Here is a 20377-nt window from a genome sequence, read left to right as displayed (position 1 = left end):
ACAGTGGCTCTATATTGTACACAGTAGCTCTATATTGTATACAGTGGCTCTATATTGTACACATAGCTCTATATTGTATACAGTGGCTCTATATTGTACGCAGTAACTCTATATTGTACACGGTGGCTCTATATTGTGCACAGTAGCTCTGTGTTATACATGGTGGCTCTATATTGTGCACAGTAGTTCTATATTGTGTACAGTAGCTTCCAAAGAACAGTGTTGACTTGGTTGTGTACTTACTAGTCAATAACAATAATTAAATGCCAACAAGGAGGTGACTAAAGGATTTCACCAGACATTATAGGTGACTTTGATTAATAGTCCAGTGTTTTGCATGAGTGTCCTTGTCCCCAGTGGGTAGGTTCTGTGAAAGCTCCTTTTTGTCCCAGCACCTTTCCTCAGCACCTGTCCTACTGCTCTGTATAAAACGGAAATGCTCACGGAGTGGCTATTGACAGAACGACTGTCCAATGAGCTTCTGGATCCTGTAGTTTTATTGCTCACTATCCTTCTTGAGAAGTATCGGGAATTTGAGAAAACAATAATCTTGTTCTTCAGATTTTTACTGAAGGCGGAGTGTCAGATTAGACTTTTTTAAAAAAATAATGTGATTTGGTTTTGTGTTTAGTGAGGAAGAAAGACTTCTAGGCTGCAGAGATAGCTCAGTAAGTAAGAGTGCTTGCTTTGCACACCTGAAGACAAGTTCAGATCCTAGTACCCACATAAAGGGCTGAGTGTGGCCACATGCCCTGGTAACCCAGCACCGGGGAAGGCAGAGAAAGGAGAACCATACTAGTTCCGGGTTCAACGAGAGACTCTGCCTTAAAGGAATAAGGCAAAGAGTGGACAGAGTAGAGGACCTGACATTCTCCTCTGGCCTCTAAGAGCACAGCATATGAACTGGTGCGCACACATACACAGCACACACATGCACACACGCGCGCACACGTGCATACATGCACGTACACACATACACACTCTAAATTTTTTTTAAAAGCCTTCCATTCTGTCATGGTTTTGTCTTTGTGACAAAACCTCTTTAAATGTTTGCAGAATGGTGAAGCAAAATCTATAGAATATCTAAATTTTGAAACTGTGAAGACGCTAGTGGCATCCCACAAAGTGGTTCAACATTCCATGGCTGTGTTAGGAAACCCCTGTTGTTCTGTAACTAGAACTTACCCGGGAAGTAATTGTATTCTTTACAGTCTTGGTGAGACAGGAAAGGTCCTCAGGACACTCTGAAGCTGGCACATTGGATTACAGAAGTGGCCAAGATGTGTTATAACGCGTCATACTTCTGTGTAGTCTAAAACTAACATCTCTCTCCTAAATAGCATGCCATTAAGTTAAAAATATCTTTGAAATGTTTTGTTTGATTAGATAATAAAAATTTCTTTCTTTGTTTTTTGTGGGTTTTTTTTTCTTTGTTTGCTTGCTTGCTTTTGGTTTATCAAGACAGGGTCTCTCTGTGTATCTTTGGCTGTTCTTGAACTCACTCTGTAAAGTAGACTGGCCTCGAACTCACAGAGAGCTGCCTGCCCCAGCCTCATGAGTACTAGGTTTAAAGGCGTGCACTATCACGCCTGGCTGATAATGAAGACTTCTGTCTCTATGTGAGACTTTCCAGAGCTTAAGAACCCAGTTGATTAGGCATGGTGGTACATGTCTGTAATCCCAAAACTCTGGAATGTCTTAAATTCAGGACTATCCTGGACTATGTAGCTAAGGCCAAACTGTTCTACATAGGGAGACCACGTCTCAGGAAAAGAAGAAGCAAAAACATAAACCAAGGCTGTGCCTACTGCTGTGTTGTCTACCAGCATGTAATGGGGATGCAGAGTGTGCCTCATCTCTGACCCATGCTTGTGAGGAATGTGCGTCATACAGCACTGTAGAGGCAGGTGGATCTCTGTGAGTTCGAGGCCAGCCTGGTCTATGAGAGCTAGTTCCAGGACAGCCAGGACTATTACACAGAGAAATCCTGTCTCAAAAAAGCAACAAGAACAAAACAAAAACAAACAAAGGTTTGCCATTCACTTACTGAAACTCAATTAAACAGAAATGGAAACTATTTACTGTAGTGATATTTTGTTTGTGTTGTAACAAACAAAGCTTGCCTGAAGATCAGGGTGCAACGCTAAGCCACTAGAGGCCAGGCGGTGGTGGCTCACACCTTTAATCCCAGCGCTTGGGAGTCCTACACATTTAATCCCATCACAAGGAAGGTGGAGACAGGAGTGATATGGCTGGGTGGAGAGAGAAATATAAGGCAAGAGGAGACAGGAGCTCATTGAGTCTCAGGTTTGGTGGAGACAGTTGCAGTCTGAGGATGAAGTCTGAGGTGGCGGTCTGAGGACAGGATCGCCCCTTCAGTCTGAGGATTCAGTAGAGGTAAAAGGTCTCTCTCGTGGCTGGCTGCGCTGCTTCTCTGATCTCTCAGCTTTCACCTCCTGATTGCTGACTCTGGGTATCTTATTGTTAAGATCAATTAGAATTGTTCTTAATAATAAAATTTACCTTTATTAAAGCAATATTTGAAATGCATGTTCTCGGCTCCAGCTAATCAAAGGAGCCACTGTTTGCCATCGTCCCCCCTTGTTCTCCCTCCTGTGTCCCTGGGGAAGTCATATTTCAGGCTTGTGATGGAACAGAGCTGTGGTGACGGACGCCACCTACAGAGGGGGGCTTTGTCTCCTTCCTCTGCATGCGCACCGGTATGAATATCCAGCCTTTAATGACGTCTCTTTCAGATTCATTCCTGAATCACCTCGTTGGTTATACTCCCAGGGTCGACTGAGTGAGGCAGAAGAGGCTCTCTACCTCATTGCCAAGAGGAACCGCAGGCTCAAGTGCACGTTCTCACTCACATGGCCGGCCAACAGGAGCTGCAGGGAAACCGGAAGCTTCCTGGATCTCTTCCGTTACCGGGTCCTCCTAGGACACACTCTGATCCTGATGTTCATCTGGTAATTCTGGGGGATGTTATGGAACCTTCAGTTTGAACGCTAGCGGGTTCCCGACAGCCTGGTCCTTCCACCGGGCTGCAGGAAGAGTGACCTCTTGTCACTATGAGGCTGCCTTGTTAAAACCCAAACCAGACAAGGCCCCTATCCCTCAGTGCTTTCTGTGTGGAATCCTCTGATATCTGGGAAATGTTATCTCTGGCGCTGATAGGCTTACAGGAGGTTGAAGGAATGGACAGAACCACACATCAAGTCAGTTGATGAAGGGTTGCCACTCTGAGCCTGACACTCAGTTGCTTAGTGTATTCCAGCCTGCCTCTCAGAATGCTTCTGAGTTGGATAAGCTGCATCCAGGATTCTGGGTGACTCCTTTGAAAGAATGAAGTTTCATGGAGACAGTTGAGGAGGTTCGTGTCCCAGGGTATAAGTGCACAGTGAATGGAGCTTAAGAGAAACTCTGAAAACCAAACCCGCAGTATAGTGCAGATGTTGCCAACTGGGGGTTCTTACTAGTTAGAAGCAGATGCCAAGCACACAGGAACCCAGGGCTCTAGCCAGCTCTGAGTCCACTCATCACATGGCCCGTCAGCTGCATTGGAGGAAGTACTCACTTGTAAAGCTCCCTTTTGTGGTCTAAGGGAGTGAACCTAGCGCATTATACATGTCAGGCCAAATGTTCTACGGCTTTGTCTCTGAACTGTGTCCACAGTCCACCATAGCCTGTCCTTCACAGCCCGGGACACTTGGCCCACTGCTGTATTTTCAAGCTGAGGGAGAAATAAAGTGTTCCCTTTGCCACTCAACCCCGAAGCAGCCACAACATGCCAGGCTTTTTCTAGCAAGAACAAAATAGAAGGAAGCAGTCAAGGAATCTCTTTAGCAGGCACTGGCCACGGTCCACTGCAAAAGACGAACTAGTGGAGATGGAAAGCCCAGATAGGAACCTGTGGGCTCTCAGCTGGCTGCATTTACTAGTCAAGACCAGTCTTATGGTCCTTAGGACCAGCTCTTCTGCGCTGTGGTTTTAACACAGCAGCTGATGCTCCTTTCACCATCTCACTGGGATTTGGAGCTTCAGGTTGGCACTCAGCTGAACTGAACTCCTTGGCACATCGTTCCCCACTGCAGGACACAGACATGTGCCTGGCACAATGCCAGAGCTAGGAGGTGAATTTCGATGATGGTGTGCAGAAATGAGTTACTATCACTCAAGAGCCTTGCTCCTTGTTGATCTTCCCTGAAGGTCCTGATCTGCCGCCACACTGGCCATTTCTTCTTGCTCTGGTTTCTGTAGTGCATGGGCTTCTTCAAGATCATGGATGGGAAGTGACTAAGATCCTAGAGACACAGAGAGCTTGGCATTTGTGGCCTGCAGTCGACCTACCTGAGGATCTATCCATTCTCTAGCCGTCCCCTGTTGGCTTTCCCCATAGGAGGCTTAGTCCAGCCCTCCTGATAATATCAAAAGACACAGGCCAGTGTTTCCTAGATTGTTGAACCCAATAAAGTAAGAATAGGGCCATTGTTTCCACTTCAGTGCAAAAATGCTTGAGGAGGCAAGAACAATGTCTTTCCTCAAGCAGGAACTGTCCATTCATTTGTTTTATATAACACACGGACATAAATCACTCCCAAAGCCCCATTATGCCTTTGTTTCTTAATAGGATGAAAGTTTAGATCAAGATAGAAAAGAAAGCTCAGTGGGAGAGTAAAACTCATTACTTGCAGCAGAGGGTTTTATATGGAACGGGTACTGTTTAATCTCCTGGAAAATCTTGTTTCTGCCCTGTGGACTTTTCTCTCACCTCTCAGTCCTTCTATCCCCAATGCAGGTTTGTGTGCAGCTTGGTGTACTACGGCCTCACCCTAGGTGCCGGTGACCTAGGGGGCAGTATTTATGCCAACCTGGCCTTATCTGGCCTCATAGAGATTCCATCCTACCCTCTCTGCATCTACCTGATTAACCAAAGATGGTGAGTATGGATGGCGGTGAGGCAGACCTAGGGGCTATGCATTGTAGCACACACATCGTCTTCCATATGTGCTTACCTGATTGTTACGCTCTCTGGCAGTAGACAGTGTATAGCCAGCACTGTTCATCAGTTTCTCTCAGGCTAAATGCAGCTAAGCTCACTTTTTATTGGAGTTGCTCTTGAGTTTTGTGTGTGTAAATGCTTATGTAGGCTTTAACTCAGTGTAAAAGGCACTACCATCTGAGGGGTTTTGAATAGTCTATGCAGATTCATAGGCCTGAACAATGTGGTTGTTACTCCATGTAGATAGAATCCGGTCAACTCAGAATCCAGAAGACCTTATAAGCAGGAAGACAAAACTTGACAGAACCAGAAAGACTTCCTTCCTCCTAGGAACTACTTAGAAGGGGCAGAGTAAACCCTGCTTTTGCTGCTTGTGAGCAAGGGAGTGAAATTTCAACTGTTACTTTGTAGCCATCTGCCTCCAGGTCTGTTTATCCCTCCTGTTATTTAGTGAGCAAAAGAACCAGTTGAGTTCGGCCATTTCTTCCTCCTAGACATTGCACATCACGATTGATCAGGAAACCAAGGTTCCTTTGGGGTTATGTAGACTCATTAATAAAAGAGTATAGGAACAGACTTGGAAGGAGTTTGAGAGCATTTTTTCTTAGAGTTTGAAGGAAAAATAACAGGGCAGGCAGTCTGGAAATCCAGGCAGGGGGAGAAGATAGAGAGAATGCAACACCTTTCGAGAATAGGGAAACAGCGCTATCCAGAGTGCCAAGGAAAATGTGCTTAGCCTTTGGCCAGTATCTGGGGGAGAGATGAAGAGAAGGATCCAGAAGCAAATGCTAAGTGCCAGGCCAACCTGTTACAGGTTGTTGTTTATTTTTATTTTTAAAAAGCAAAGAGTAAGCACTCGGGAGGCAGAGGCAGGTGGATCTCTGTGAATTCAAGGCTAGCCTGGTCTACAAGAGCTAGTTCCAGGACAGAATCCAAAGCTACAGAGAAACCCTGCCTCGAAAAAGGCAAAAAAAAAAAAAAAAGGAAAGAGTAAAACCTTACTGAGCATAGGAGTGGGCTAGTGAGCAGAAGGGAGAAACCAGGGAAGCACTGGGCCATGAGCTGTAATATCCCGGCTCTCCTGCCACAGCTGCCAGCATGTTCCAGCTGAGAGTCCTGCAGCCCAAATGCAGGGCTCTGTTGAGCTGGAGGTTTTTCTCCTAGACAGCAGTCTGAGTCTTCTGCTCGTGACCATCACTGGGATCATCATGGTCCCAGAAGCAGATCAGCCATCGCACCCAGCATCCCTCTAAGATGCATCTACCTCTTCTGCAGCTAGCTACAGGCTCCTCTGTCTGCCTCTGGTGGCCACTTCCAGTATCGCCAGGAAACTATTAATAGCCTTTGCCTGGGGCCTGCCCATTGTGTTCAGTGTTACTCAAAAGCCGTTCCTTGCTAGATGTTAAACATAGCCTGGAAACAACTGTCAAAAAGACACCCGACCTTTCCTTCTTTCCAGCAGCCACTGCTTCAAGGCAGGGCTGGAATACGAAGAGGACAAGGTCGGTGCCTCCGGGGTCGAGCAGACAGACCTGGGTTTCATTCTAGTCTGAGCCATGTGTTAGCTTTCCAACTGCAGTAAGCTCCCCCGCTAGGCTTCCATTTATAATTATTCTAAAACCAGCCATCCTAAAGTTACCCTGACAGATTAGCTACCTACAGATTAGTTTCCGGCAGAGGACCTGCCCTTTTGCGGTCCCTTAGAAAGTGGAGATTAGCATCTTTCTTCTAAACTTGAGCCTCTTGTTTGGAAATCAAAGTGTGTAGTAAATTTTACTTAACTAGAAACCACTAACAAAAATTTTTTCCTGTTTATATTTCTAAACAATTGAAACAAATACAGACAGACAAAAAAGGCTCCCCCAAACCCTGTATTTAAAATTTCCAACCCCATAAGAGTTGGATAACCAGAGACCAACACAAACTGGAGGACTTCATTCTCTTCCTCAGACTCCATCTCTAAAAGATGGGGCGGGCAACAGCACATGCTGCACGGTTGTTATTAGGACTGAGGGAGGTAACAGGTGGCGTGTGGTAAGATAGTCCTGCCACAGCCTGCACTCTACGAATACAATGGTTCTTTCCCTGTGGACAGGATCTGACCCGGTCATTTACTGGATTTCCTTTTCATGCTTCTGTCTATCCTGGTCTGTCTCCTGACCAGCTGCATTTTCCACCTACTCAGAAAGAGATTAAGTCGAGGACACTTGAATAGGAAAGTTGGAGAATGGAGGAAAGGGAAGATGAGTTTCTAAGATTCCTTAGAGAAATAAGTGATTTCCTTCTATTATTTAGGTTTGGTCGGAAACGGACACTAGCAGCCTTTCTGTGCCTCGGAGGACTGGCCTGTCTTATTGTGATGTTTCTTCCCGAAAAGAAAGGTATGCCTCTCGCATTTCCATGAGGACTTTGAACAGCACTTCTATTACAGTGAATCTCAATGTAGTGAAGGGATTACCATATGCCATGCTTCGTTTCTATGATTGCATATTATTTAGCAATTGTGTGGGCTATAAATGGGCCAGATTCTTTGCATTGCCTGAACCATTCTCTGGGTGAATAATGTGCTCAGAGGTGTACTATTAATTCTTTCAGGCTATTAAGCTACCATCTGGGGTGTCTGGGATGCAGCACTGGCGACACTAGAGTTGTCTAGTTTATGAGAGGGAAGGCCAAAGCCTCTTCTGCGCTAAAATGCCTTCCTAGCTGCAAATGAAACTCACACTCCAGCCAATCTCAAGACTGGAGATTGGACACTGGTTCTCAAAGGTAGCTTTGGAACCCCTACATGTCTCCATCTGGTACCCCAAGGTTAATAAGTATAACAACAACACCATAAGAGTTGCATTCCCTGTCCATCGCAGTGGTTGTGCTCTTGGCCGTTTTAAAGTTCACGGAAACTAGAGACTTTAGAATGTTTGCCCAACTCTTACCATTTGCCAGTGTCAGCACCCTTGTGCTGTTTGTCGGGCAAAGATAAAGGGCTTCCAGTTGTGGTGGCTTTATGCTCGGCGGAGCTTCTGTTGTATAGGCAACTTGGGAATGTCATTTCCTACCCACACATTCCTAGTCTGCACATCATCTCAAAGAGCAAAGTTGTGGCCTGTTGCCGTAAGCATCGCTGTGTCCCATCCCACCTCTGGGAGCCAGGCCAAAGATCTTTTCCCCTTACTTCTTTGCACATTCAGGTAGCCCACCTTTAGGACTCTACACATGACCCTCCCTAACACACACAAGTGATCTCCTATCCGGATCAGCCATACGTCTTCATCTCCATCTGTCCCGAGAGTTGCTAGACTGTGGCTTGCGCCCCTCTGTGGCCATGGCTTGAGACACAGTGAAGCAGTGTTTCCCACAGACTCAGAGAATAAAACATGGCTGTTATGCATAGAGAAAGTGGACATCCTGTTAATTTTTCAAAATTTCCTAGGAAAAACATTCTATAATGTCCCTAAATAAATCATTTCTGTTTTTAATAGCCATGACTGCTAGAATGGTCCTCTTCCAAGACAGCCGAGCCCACTTCCTCTCATTTGATTCCTCACCAGAAGTAGGGAACAGAAGACGGCCAACTTTTCTGTGTATAATCCTTGCTGTTCTTCCTGGAATCCTCTCTGAGCTTAAAAAAATTCTTCAAACTATTCATATTCACCCTTTAAAATGTTTTGTTTGGTTTCTTTTAAATCTGTTTGTCAGAGTTTTAAAGCAGAGGCTGTAAAAGTTCTGTTAAGTGTGTATTAAGGAAAGACCTAGTGTCTGCTAGCAGCTCATGTGAGCTTGGAGACCATGCTTTTCTCCACCGTGTGCCTGTCCGCTGCGCTGAGTGTCCCCACCAAGCATCCACACCTGTGTTCTCTCCTTTCTGCAAGCTCAGGTGCCCTTTATCCACTGGCTTCCTTTTAGCATCTGCACATGGCTGTGACTCTCAGTTTCTGGGCCACTTGTGGATGCTGTGCTAATGTATCTCTAGGAGACACAGAAAAGAAACTGAAGACCAGATATTTAGTAGCCTCGGCCTGTGCCTTATAAGCTGAAATCTATAATGTTCCAAACTCAAAAAGTTTCAACACTGAGAATTTTGAGCACTAACAAGCGTGGTGTCCCACATGAAAGATTCCACACTTGGCCTCCTGTGATCAGTCACAGTACAGGTGCACTGCAAGTGTATGAAAATACCTCCTGGTTCTGTGTGTACAGTGTTTATAACATGACTAAATCTCTTGCTTAGGCTTGGGTCCTATGCTCAAGACCCAATTTTGCTATGTATATACAAATACTCCCTAATCTCCCCAAACCAGAAACACATCTGGACCAAGCACTTGATCAAAAGACCCCTCAGCCTGTGTTAGAGAGACGCTTCCTATCCATATGTGTTAGCCTCCTGGTCCACTCTCCTCTGGGAATGTCAGCAGGAGTCACTTAAAATTTTACAGAGACTTGTCATCGGGCATTTTACTTGGCCTATATTCTTGCTTAGAGGAGGATCCTAAATAATCTTACATCTTTCAATATTGGTTGCTGTTTATAGAGTGTTGACTGAGTGCTGGATTCTCCATATATGAAAGTCATTATGTGTCACTTATCACAGGGGAACTAAAATTCAGACAGGCCAGGTAGCATATCCAGCTTTATAACAAGAGGCTGCAATTTCAGGCCTTCCTGACTCACCACCAAAACCATGGAGATGTTGAAACTGGGGTGTCTGAGCATTAACACTGTGTGATTAGTGCCAGTTCTAAACTCAGCAGTGGCAGGCCTAGTGGAGACTAACCAGGGCTTAGAAGACTGAGTTAAGGTAGCACCGACCACCTGTAGGTATGGCTCACGGCAGCTGTGGTCTCTGGAAGACAAAAGTGGGGAGGAGTGACATGAATGGGAGGACCACCAGACAGGAGTGGAGAATGTCATGAGATAGGACTGAGTAGGATCACCAAATGGGCAGGGAGGACTGCCAGACAGGAATGGGGATGACTGACAACCATGAATGGGGATCATGAGATAGAACTGGGTAGGACCACCAGATAGGAGTAGAGAAAATCAGACAGTAGCAGGCAGAGCCATCCCTAGAACCCAGGCCCATCAATGCTTTGTGCATTCTTTAGCTAGACATTAAGCATTAGAGGAGACAGCCCGGACTAAAATAGCCCTAAGTAAAGGCTGTTATCCCTAAAAGTACTCAACACAAACACTGCAGGATCACTGGTTCTGAGTAACTGATCTGTATCAGAGAACAAAGTCAAGGTAGCATTCAGAAGACATTAGCAGCATGCAACACCTGGCCAGGGAACCGTCACGCATGGCTTTCAATCAGAATTTCCAGACACACATGTAAGCAGGAGAAAACCTCGACACAAGGAGAGAGATCAACAGAAATAGCCCAGGGGTGCACTAGGAAGTGCTGTAACTATGCCCTGTGTGCTTAAGTAGGTGAATGTCAAAGCAGCTACTGTAACTATGTTCCATGTGCCTAAGTAGCCAAGGTAGCCAAAAGTCCAAACAGCTACTGTAACTATGTTTCTTGTACTTAAGTAGACAAATGTATACTTGGAATGAGCAGAAAAATGAGGCCATAAAGAAGACAGGCATAGAAAATCTAAAGAGCTACTTCCAAGAAGAGGCCAAGAGAAGAAAAGGTTAAAAAAATCCTAAAGTGCGGGGCTGGAGAGATGGCTCAGTGGTTAAGAGCACTGACTGCTCTTCCAGAGGACCCGGGTTCAATTCCCAGCACCCACATGGCAGGTCACAATTGTCTGAAGATCCAGTTGCAGGGGATCTGACACCTTCACACCAATGCACATAAAATAAATAAAAAAAAAGAAAATCTAGAGAGGAAGCATGCAGCATACAAAAGCAATAGTGATGAGACCCACAACAGACTGTATACCATGGAAGAAGAGATCCATGAATTACAGACATAGCAAAAGAAACTGTTCACCATGAAATGTAATTTAAATGAAAACAAACTGAATAAAATCTAATGAGTACCAGTGAATTTTGGGAAAATATCAGGCAGCCTGACATGTAACTATGGTCTCATAGAAAAATATTATCTGCAGAAACAATGACTAAAAGCTTCATAAATTGACAAAACTTTAAACACATGATCGAAGAGTGGCCAACAAATGACCATATAAGTATGTTGAAATAGGGCCACTTGTTGGTTCCTGGCTGCTCAGCCCCAAAATAATCACACAGAAACTGTATTAATTAAATCACTCCTTGGCCCACTAGCTCTAACTTTTTATTGGCCAACTCTTACATCTTAATTTAACCCATCTCCATTAATCTGTTTATTGCCACATGGCAGTGACTTACTGGCCAAGTTATGGCATCTGTCTCTGGCAGGGCTACATGGCTTTTCTCTGACTCTACCTTCTTTCTCCCAGCATTCAGTTTAGTTTTCCCTGTCTATTTAAGTTCTGCCCTATCAACAGGCCAAGGCAGTTTCTTTATTCACCAATGGTATTCACGGCATACAGAGGGGAATCCCATAAGTATCCCAAATGTGTGTGCCTCTCATTCAGAGTACCCAAAGCAAAACTATGCAGAACTTGCCTCCATCCTTCAATTGCTGACACAGTGCCTGACTGAAAAAGGATAAAATCGAGACACAGCCAGCATGATACAACTGGTTTGTCCACACCTTACCCTACTGCAAGGGAACATGACTTTCATTTGAAGAGCCACAAAACATCTATGGTGAGGTGCTGTAGGTAGTCTGGGCTATAAAACACATACAAATAGAATTGAAAGGATTGAAGACTTATAAAAGTATTACCTGACGAGAATGGAATTGAATTAGAAATTAATAACAAAAGGATATTTTGAATACTAAACAAGAAAGCACACAGGTCAAATAAGTAACAAAGGAAGTTAAAAGATATTTTAGTTAAACCATAAATTAAATATGCAATATTATGTTTAGGAGGCCACTTGTTTGTTCCCAGCTGCTCAGCCCTGAAATAATCACACAGAAACCATATTATTTGCAATACTCTTTGGCCAATAGCTTAAGCATATTTCTGTCTCACTCATATCTTAAATTAACCCATCTCCATTAGTCTGTTTATTGCCATGAGGCTGTGGCTTACCAAGTAAAGTTCCAATGTCTGCCTCTGGCAGGGCTACATGGCTTCACTCTGACTCTGCCTTCTTTCTCCCAGCATTCAGTTTAGTTTTCCCAGTCTAGCTAAGTTATGCCTTCCTATAGGTCAAAGCAGTTTCTTTATTCGTTAACCAATAAAAGCAACACATAGACAGAAGGACCTCCCACACCAATATTAGAACTCACGATGTGTAGAAAAAGCAAGGCTTAAGTATCAACATTTACATAATTATCAATGATCAAGAGAACAGATTAGTAATCTCAACTTCTGTCTCTAAAAGATAAACTTTAAAAAGTAAATAAGGCAATCAGATGAATGAAAATTAAAAGAAATATAAGAAAAAAAATAAGGAATGAAAACAGAAAAATGATTGATAAAATCAAGAAAATCAAAAGCCTGGTGTTTAGAACCAACTAAAATTATTAATAAACCTCCAAACTAATAAAAAATAAGGAGACAGAGATCACAAATTTCAGAAATTAAAATGGAACCACCATTAAAGAAATTTTAGGCATTAATGGGAAAACGTGGTGACTATTCTTATACTAGTAAATCCAATTTAGGTACAGTCTTTATAGAAACAAACTAAGAAGGCTTATGTGAAAACAAGCAGATGATGTTTGTAGCCCTTTGTCTGCTAGAGAAACTGAATGTGTTGTTAGAAACGTTCCCACGGAGGACTACAGGCCCTGATGGCTTTGCTCCTGGGTTCTATAAAGCACATATTTCCCAGAAGGTCCCATTAGGCCAGCAATTACCCTGAGGTCTACGCCAAACAAAAGCAGCAGGCTTTACCCCTCAAATGCAGCACCCATCAGTGTCACTCACCATATTAAAAAATCCAGAAAGAAAAAGTTACATGATAATCCAATATAAGCAGAAAAGACACTTTTTAGAGTTTATTGCTTATAGTGATAAACCATTCACTATAAGCAATGTTAGCCGCTGAAAGCAGAGGGAATTTCCTTAACTAGGCAAGCAGGGTCAAGGGAGGGTCTAGCCAATGCTTCCTTTCCCGCTAAAAGAGTGACTAATACTCTCTTGATCAGGATGTCCTTTCTCCGTGGCACATTGTCAAGAACATACCAGTAAATGCAAACAGAACAGGGAGGAGAAGGAAAAGGGACCCATGCTGAGACAGAGTGAAACAATAGAGAATTCTGAACAGTAAGCAAGATAGCTACTAGAATTGACCAATGAGGGTTGGCAAGACGATTCAGCAGGTAAAGGTGCTTGCTGCCACGTCTGGTGATTTGAGTTCAGTCCCTGGACCTACATGATCCAAGGGGAGAACCAAATGCACAGAGATATCCTCTGACTACCACACGCATGCAATGCTATACACACACAAGTAAAAAAAAATTAAATTTGAAACATAGAATTAATCAATGAGCTTGTCAGAATAATGTGACACATAGTTTTATTTCTATATATTATTAACAAATAATATAATATGCAATTAAATAATGGTACTGATAATAAAATTTAAAATTGTTTAAAGATAAAATTTCTGTGGCATTTGTAACATAAAAACCATGGAAGTTTGCTAGGAGGAACTAAAGAGGGCTAAATAACTGAATTGCCAATAGTAACATTCACAGATAAAGGGGTCACCATGCTCACAGGTCAGGGCTTACTTAAGCTCTCCTCTCTTACCAAACTAATTTATTGTCAACACAGTATCAAATGTCCAGGAAGATTATTTTAGTCATAGGATAAATTTGTGCAATAAACATGAATACTCAGAGGATTCTAAAGCAGCCAAAATAATTAATATCAAGAAAAACACAGTTGTAGATCTGCTTTCACATATTCTACAGTCATAGTAATCAAGATAATGTGTTATTGATGGGATAGATCAGGGAAAAGAATTGAATATTAAAAAGAACCACGATGATGAAAACAGAGTCATATTGTATGCAGCAATATGCTGGAAATGGATGCCAGGCCTCGGTGCTGAAACTACACAACTTCTCAAAGAGCATACAAGGGAGCAGAGTAGTTTCTGGCTTAGTCAAAATTTCTTTTCCTTTAGTCCTTTTAAACATGAATTAATTTACATATGGATGTTTTATCTGCATGTATTTCTGTATACCATGTGTATGCCTAATGCCCAAAGAGACCAGAAATAGGTTTTGGATCCCTCAGGACAGGACAGCTACCATGTGCTGCTGGGAATAGAATCTGGGTCCTCTGGAATAGCAGCCAGTGCTCTTAACCACAGAGCCACCTCTCCAAGCAGGCAAAAATTTATTAACTAGTACATTAAAGGGACTAAAAGAGAAAAGAAGTATAACTTAGACTTGATCAAAACACAGACTTTGGCTTTATAAAAGATTCCACTGACCAGTGATTGTGGTGCATGCCTTTAATCCCAGCACTTGGAAAGCAGAGGCAGATGGATCTCTGAGTTTGAGGCCAGCCTGAGCCTGGTTGGTCTACAGAGTGAATTTGAGGGCAGCCAAAGTTACATGGTGAGACGCTGTCTCAAAAACAAACATAAAAGAGATTTCATTGGACCTAGGATGTAGCTCAGTTGTTAGAGTCCTTGCCCAGCACACACAAAACCCCGGGTTTAATCCCCAAAACCCAACACCACATAAAAACCAAGTGTGGAGTCAAGGCGCAAACCTGTAATCCCAGCACTTGGGAGCTAGAAGCAGGAGGACCAGAAGTTCAGCGATATAGTAAGTTCAAGGTTAGCCCTAGAGTACATGAAATCTTGTCATAAAAAAAATAAACAAATAACCACAAAAACTTTCTACTGCCAGGTAGAACGGTGTGTGCCTGCAGTCACACCTACTTAGAGGCCGAGGAGGTCAGGGCCGACTAAGGCAACATAGGGAGACAGGTCTCTTCAAACAAAGGAAAAGCATCCTTAAAGAGATGAAAAGTAATGCACCAGCCAAAAGAAAACACGTGTAAAATAATGCATAATTGAGGATCAAATTCAAAATAAGGAAAGGAATCTTAAAACTCAATAATAATAATAATAACAATGACAGAATATTTAATGAGCTACTTCTCCACAAAGTCATTAGAATAGCAAATGAGTATGGAAAGAGATGCTTAAACCCATCCACCATTAGGAAAATGACAAATCTGTGCTGAGATACCCATACACACATCAGAACAGCCAGAAATGGAAAACCTGGTCACACACGGCGAGGGCGGCGAGGGACAGACTGTGCCGCCGTTGCGTGTCTGCAGTGAAGCAGGGAAGGCAAAGGCTCTGCTGCAAGAACTCATGGTGTGAATGACAGTAGACCCAAGCTGGAAGGAACCCAGATGCCCACCAGTTGATGACCAGATAAACAACCGTTATCCACCCACATTGGACATTACTCAACAAGAAGACATGACCTGTGACCTACACAACATGAGTGCCTCTCATTATGCCAAGTGAAAGAAGTCAGACACAAAGTCCACAAACTCTTAGTTTGTCCAGGTGGAATTTTAGAAAAGCTGAGACTGGTGACAGAATTATGTTGTTGTTGTTGTTGTTGTTGTTGTTTTAAGAAGCAAAATGGGGCTAACAAGATGGCTCTGCAAGACAATGACACTTGCTACAGAGCCTGGTAACCCCAAGTTCAGTCCCCGCCACCCACATTGTAGAAGGAGAGAACCAACTCCCAACAGTTGTCCTCCAGCCTCCACACATACCCAGACACTTGTACACACACACACACACACACACACACACACACACACACACACACACACTAAATGTAATCAAACAACAAATGGGTGTGCTGAGTGACTTTGTAGCAGAGTGCATTCTTGAGACCCAAGTTCAGTGTTCAGTACCTGAAAAGGGAGAGGCAAAGCTAAAGCAGATGAGCTGTGTCTGCCTGTTGTGCTAAACTGCAAGACATATAACTTCTTACTGTTTCTAAACATGAACAGCCAAAAGTCTGCAAGCAGAGATACCTGCAACCCAGTAGTCAGGAGGAGAAGGGGAGGAGGAGATACCACCAGGCGTTCAAGGTCAGCCTTGACCACACAGCAAGTTCAAGGACAGCCTGAGCTACCTGTAACCACGCCTGTCTCACAACACAGAAAAACAAAACAACTTTGCTTACCACCATCTGGTGAAAGAAGAGAATGACTAAGAACTGAGCTGAGGTTTTGTATTAGGAACCAACAGACTGTTGCTTGAACCAGGAGTTCAGGGCCAACCTGGGCAACCAAGGGAGTGTGAGTTGCTGAAAACACCCTTAAAGAAAAAACACAGGGCACAGAGTAGAAGAAAATGTTCATAAAATATACACACGATGAAAGATTGAATCAAAAATAGAGAATGGGTCTTACAACCCAGTAATAAATGGACAAAAGAGCCATTTATTCTGATGGCCACAAAAGGACTTCTGAAAAGTTTGGTACATTAAAGATACATGTGTTTTGCAAATCCACTTTTTTAAAATCATAATTTCATTTTGATTTTCCTTTTAAATCACTTGCTTTTTTTCCCTACACATACTTTGACCACTCATCGGTAATGACTGGTAATGTAGGTCAGGAAGGCACGAGACTGGCTCAGTGGCTGCAGAGCCTTCCGGAACAAAGCCAGCAGAGCAGCAGCTGCACAGGCAGGAATCCTAACAAAGAAAGCTGTCTGCTGTTGACATAAGCTGTCTTGGGGGAGAGGTGGAGTCCCCGCAAGAGGTGAGTGCAGGTGTGTTGGCAGGAGCAGAGGAGAGAAGGTTCAAGCAGCAGATGGGGTTGCTTTGGCCTGTGGCCAGAGCCAGCCTCCCCAGATAAGCTATGGCTGGAGGTGTCTTCCACCTCACGTGGGAATCCTCTTGCAGCTTTGGACCCTGTGGGGGTTAGATGACAGTCTCTGTGTCCTCTGTGTGAATTTAAATGTCCAGATGGCAATCTTCAGTCCTGTTAGTAAAGATGTAGGGTGCCTCCATGTGGTTTTGAAAGACGCCACTGTGCCTGGGGCAGGGCGTGAGGGAAATCCATGCCTACCAAAAGCCATTTGCAGTTAAAAGGTAGCACACGCCAAAAGGAATAAGAGATATTTTTATTCTTGAGTTGAATAAAAATGACCGTGGTCCAGGAACCTATATAGATGCAGGGTGCCCAGTATAACATGTTCCATTAAGGAAGCAGCTGCATAGGCTTTTCCTACTCACAGAATAACAGAAGTAATAAATACATCTAATGCTTGCATTTGTGGGGACCGCAGACAGACAGGTTATAGCAGAGCTATTAAAACAACAGCAGTTCTGTTACAGGTTTCACATGTTCTCTGGTGGCATTCTTGTCCTTGGAGTTGGTAGGAGACATTGGTCCACTAGACTACATACCAGAGACTTTTCTTTACAGTCGGGAGGTGTTGCATCAAACACAGGGGTGGGGATCCGTGACTAGTGAGGCACTGAAGGAAGCCTGATGATCGGACTGCGCACCTGCACTATTCTAACCCATTGCTCCTAACGTGTAGAGTCTACCTGGGTGTCTTGTTTGTTTGGGGGGAACTTCAGTTTACACAAACAATTAGACATGTTTGTTTTGATCAGTGCTACTCCGTACCTTTTCCAGACTCAGTATTCTAGAAAATAGTGATGAGGCTCATATATATCCTCATTATTGGTTTACATGAAGTATATAATCTCATTAAATTGTTATCAGAAGTGAGATCTGGTGACCTCAGAATCCCAGACACATACCTTGGAGCAATTGCTTGTCTTTCTAGAAAGGCCTTGTAGCTTAAATATATACCGCTTACACTAGCAAAGAACATTCCCAAATATCTTGGCAGCATTGAATGCAGCCCCCATGGTTAAGATGCCTGGTCTGGTCGTGGTCTGGTGGTGCGATGCTAAAGTAGATGAAGCTTGGTCTCACAGTGAAACAGGAGAGGAGCATGGTTATGGATGAGGATGTGATATGCCCTCCTCACTGGCCACTGAGGCAGCACAGACACAAACTATTCCCACAACATTCACGCCAGCTGGAGTCCCAGTGCCTTTTAGCTCAACAGACACCTAGTAATCAACCGTGTGGCCTATTCTACAGGAGATTCTGTGAGTCCAACCGGTATAAATAAGATGCCAAGATGGCATGAAATACTGTGAGATATCTTTTTGGCAAACAAAAAGATGGAAAGTGAGTAACAAGAAGAGTGCCTGAGGCGTGCTGGTCGGCAGGTGCAGGAGGAGTGGCTGTCCCATTGAGATAGTAAGGGAAGAGGGGCTCATATGAACCACGGAGTCACAAGGAAGGGACAAGCTCTTGTATCTGGCGGGAATGTCAAGAAGAGAGAGGCGATTGCATTGGTAATCAGGACAGTGCGCTGAGAGAGGAGGGCGCAGGCCAGAGGCTGCAGCTAGGGAGGAAGCGCAGGGGCAAGGTTGAGAGTGACGGGAGGAGGCGCAAAGGGTATGAGCATTGCTTTCTTCTCACAAGGAGAAAACTGCATTTTGAAGGCACAGTTGCATGGATTTTTGAAAGGGAGACATTCAGTATGTTAGACAGGTAACAACTATAGAATCCAGTTAATAAAGGAAAGAATCAGGATACTAATATTTTAGTAAGGAAATGAAACTGGATTATTTTTGCATTTTATATAAATAGATTAAGGAATTCAAATCTAATTACCAGTTAATAACCCAAGCAAGAAATTGAGGAGAAAAGACAATTAGAAGTTTTTCCAAATTTCTTTCATCTTTTTTTCCTCTACAGTATACTGTTATATCTCTCAAAACTTTAATGAGATATTGCTCACCTCAATGGAATACTTGTATATTTTAGATTTTGAATATCCCACAAAACCCACAAGACCTGTGTTTGATCTCCGCGTACAGAGTTCCCTCAGGAGGTCCTCACCATTGGGAGGAAGTGAGGCCTCTGGGAAACATACCCTTGAAGGGGATCTTAAGACCCCCGCTTCGTTTTCCTCTCTTGCTTCCCGGCCACCATGAGGTGAACAAGTCCCATCGTACATTTCCACTGCCATGCTTTCGCCTCACCTCAGGGTTAAAGCAGCAAGGCCAACCAGCCATGGAGAAACCCCTAAAATCTTGAACCCAAATAAACCTTCCCTCTCAAGCTGACCACTTTAGCTGTTGTTGCAATGAAGTAAAGCCAGCAAACACAAATATCCAGGTAGAAGAACTGCGGACAAAGGCGCTCAGTCTTCCCTTCCTGAGTAAGAGGTCAGGGGCAATAGCACCTGTGGCAAGTATGCTTACTTCCTGTCAGCACAGACGTGTTCGGGGCTTCTCATGAGTAAATGAACCTCACATGCTCCTGAATCACAGACAGTGTGTCAAATCACAGGGGTAGCACTGTGTGTGTGCGCGTGAGTGCCTGTGTGTGCGTGTGCACACCTGCATGCATGCATGTATCTGAGTGTGTGTGTTGAGGAGAAAAGACAATTAGAAGTTTTTCCAAATTCCAATTTCCTTGTGGTAGGCTTATGGAGACGAATCTGAATGTTTTGTGCTCCTTCACAGTAAAATGTGTCATTTGAAAGGCCTGTTCTTGCTGGCGTCTTCACAAGCGTTATCTGTCCTCCTCAGACACAGGTGTGTTCGCCGTGATCAACAGCCACTCCTTGTCCTTGCTGGGGAAGCTGACGATCAGTGCCGCCTTCAACATTGTTTACATCTACACCTCTGAGCTGTACCCCACTGTCATCAGGTACGGGGCTCGTGTTGCTGCATCCCATTCATGGCATCTGGGCTTTGTTAACTGTGCTTCTGAGGGCAGAGCTGGCCTTCCTTACCTTCACATGGGCATCTGTCAGTCATGAGAATATTTAATCACCCATTGTCTAGTCACTGTTCTATCATGGTGAGAGACACCGTGGCCAAGGCAACTCTTACAAAAGAACGCATTTACTGAGGGGCTTGCTTACAGTTTCAGAGGGTCAGTTGTTTTAGATGGGTAGCGCATGCTTATATACGAAAGAACATCTTCTATCCTAATGTCCCAGATTCAGGATGAGGCTGTAGCCTCAGCTCTGCTGCCTGTGCCCTGAGCTGGTTCTCCCTCTGCCAGTCCTGTGCTAATCTCCTGAGGGATCATTTGAAAGAGCCCCTTCTGTTTCCTCTGTGGGGTTCCCCGGCGGGCTCACAGCAAACTCCGGCGGGTCCCAGTGCCGGGCGCGGCTCTAGGATCCGGCACCCGAGCAAGCGGCTACAGCTTCCCACCAGCGGGAGGGCATGAGCCGCGCTGGCGGTGGCGGCCGGTCAGACATATAAACACAGGAAATAGCCATAACATTTATTAAAAAGGGAGAGAGAGAGAGAGA

The 20377-nt window shown here is 44.1% G+C and overlaps 1 protein-coding gene across 2 annotated transcripts in view; it reads left to right on the top strand.

Annotated features, from left to right (window-relative positions):
* Slc22a15 (solute carrier family 22 member 15) overlaps positions 1 to 20377 on the top strand; it is a 55818-nt gene that overhangs the window by 29519 nt on the left and 5922 nt on the right. For both annotated transcript variants that reach the window (XM_005357108.2, XM_026784158.1), the window contains exons 6-9: positions 2757 to 2972; positions 4802 to 4942; positions 7301 to 7386; positions 19644 to 19764. In XM_005357108.2, the coding sequence (XP_005357165.1) occupies positions 2757 to 2972; positions 4802 to 4942; positions 7301 to 7386; positions 19644 to 19764 (564 nt within the window). The remainder of the gene's footprint in view (positions 1 to 2756; positions 2973 to 4801; positions 4943 to 7300; positions 7387 to 19643; positions 19765 to 20377) is intronic.

This window comes from Microtus ochrogaster, chromosome 21 (genome assembly GCF_000317375.1).
Source record: "Microtus ochrogaster isolate Prairie Vole_2 chromosome 21, MicOch1.0, whole genome shotgun sequence".
Lineage (NCBI taxonomy): Eukaryota > Metazoa > Chordata > Mammalia > Rodentia > Cricetidae > Microtus > Microtus ochrogaster.
The sequence above is the reverse complement of the archived record's forward strand: the minus strand, read 5'-3'. Positions and strand labels throughout refer to the sequence as shown.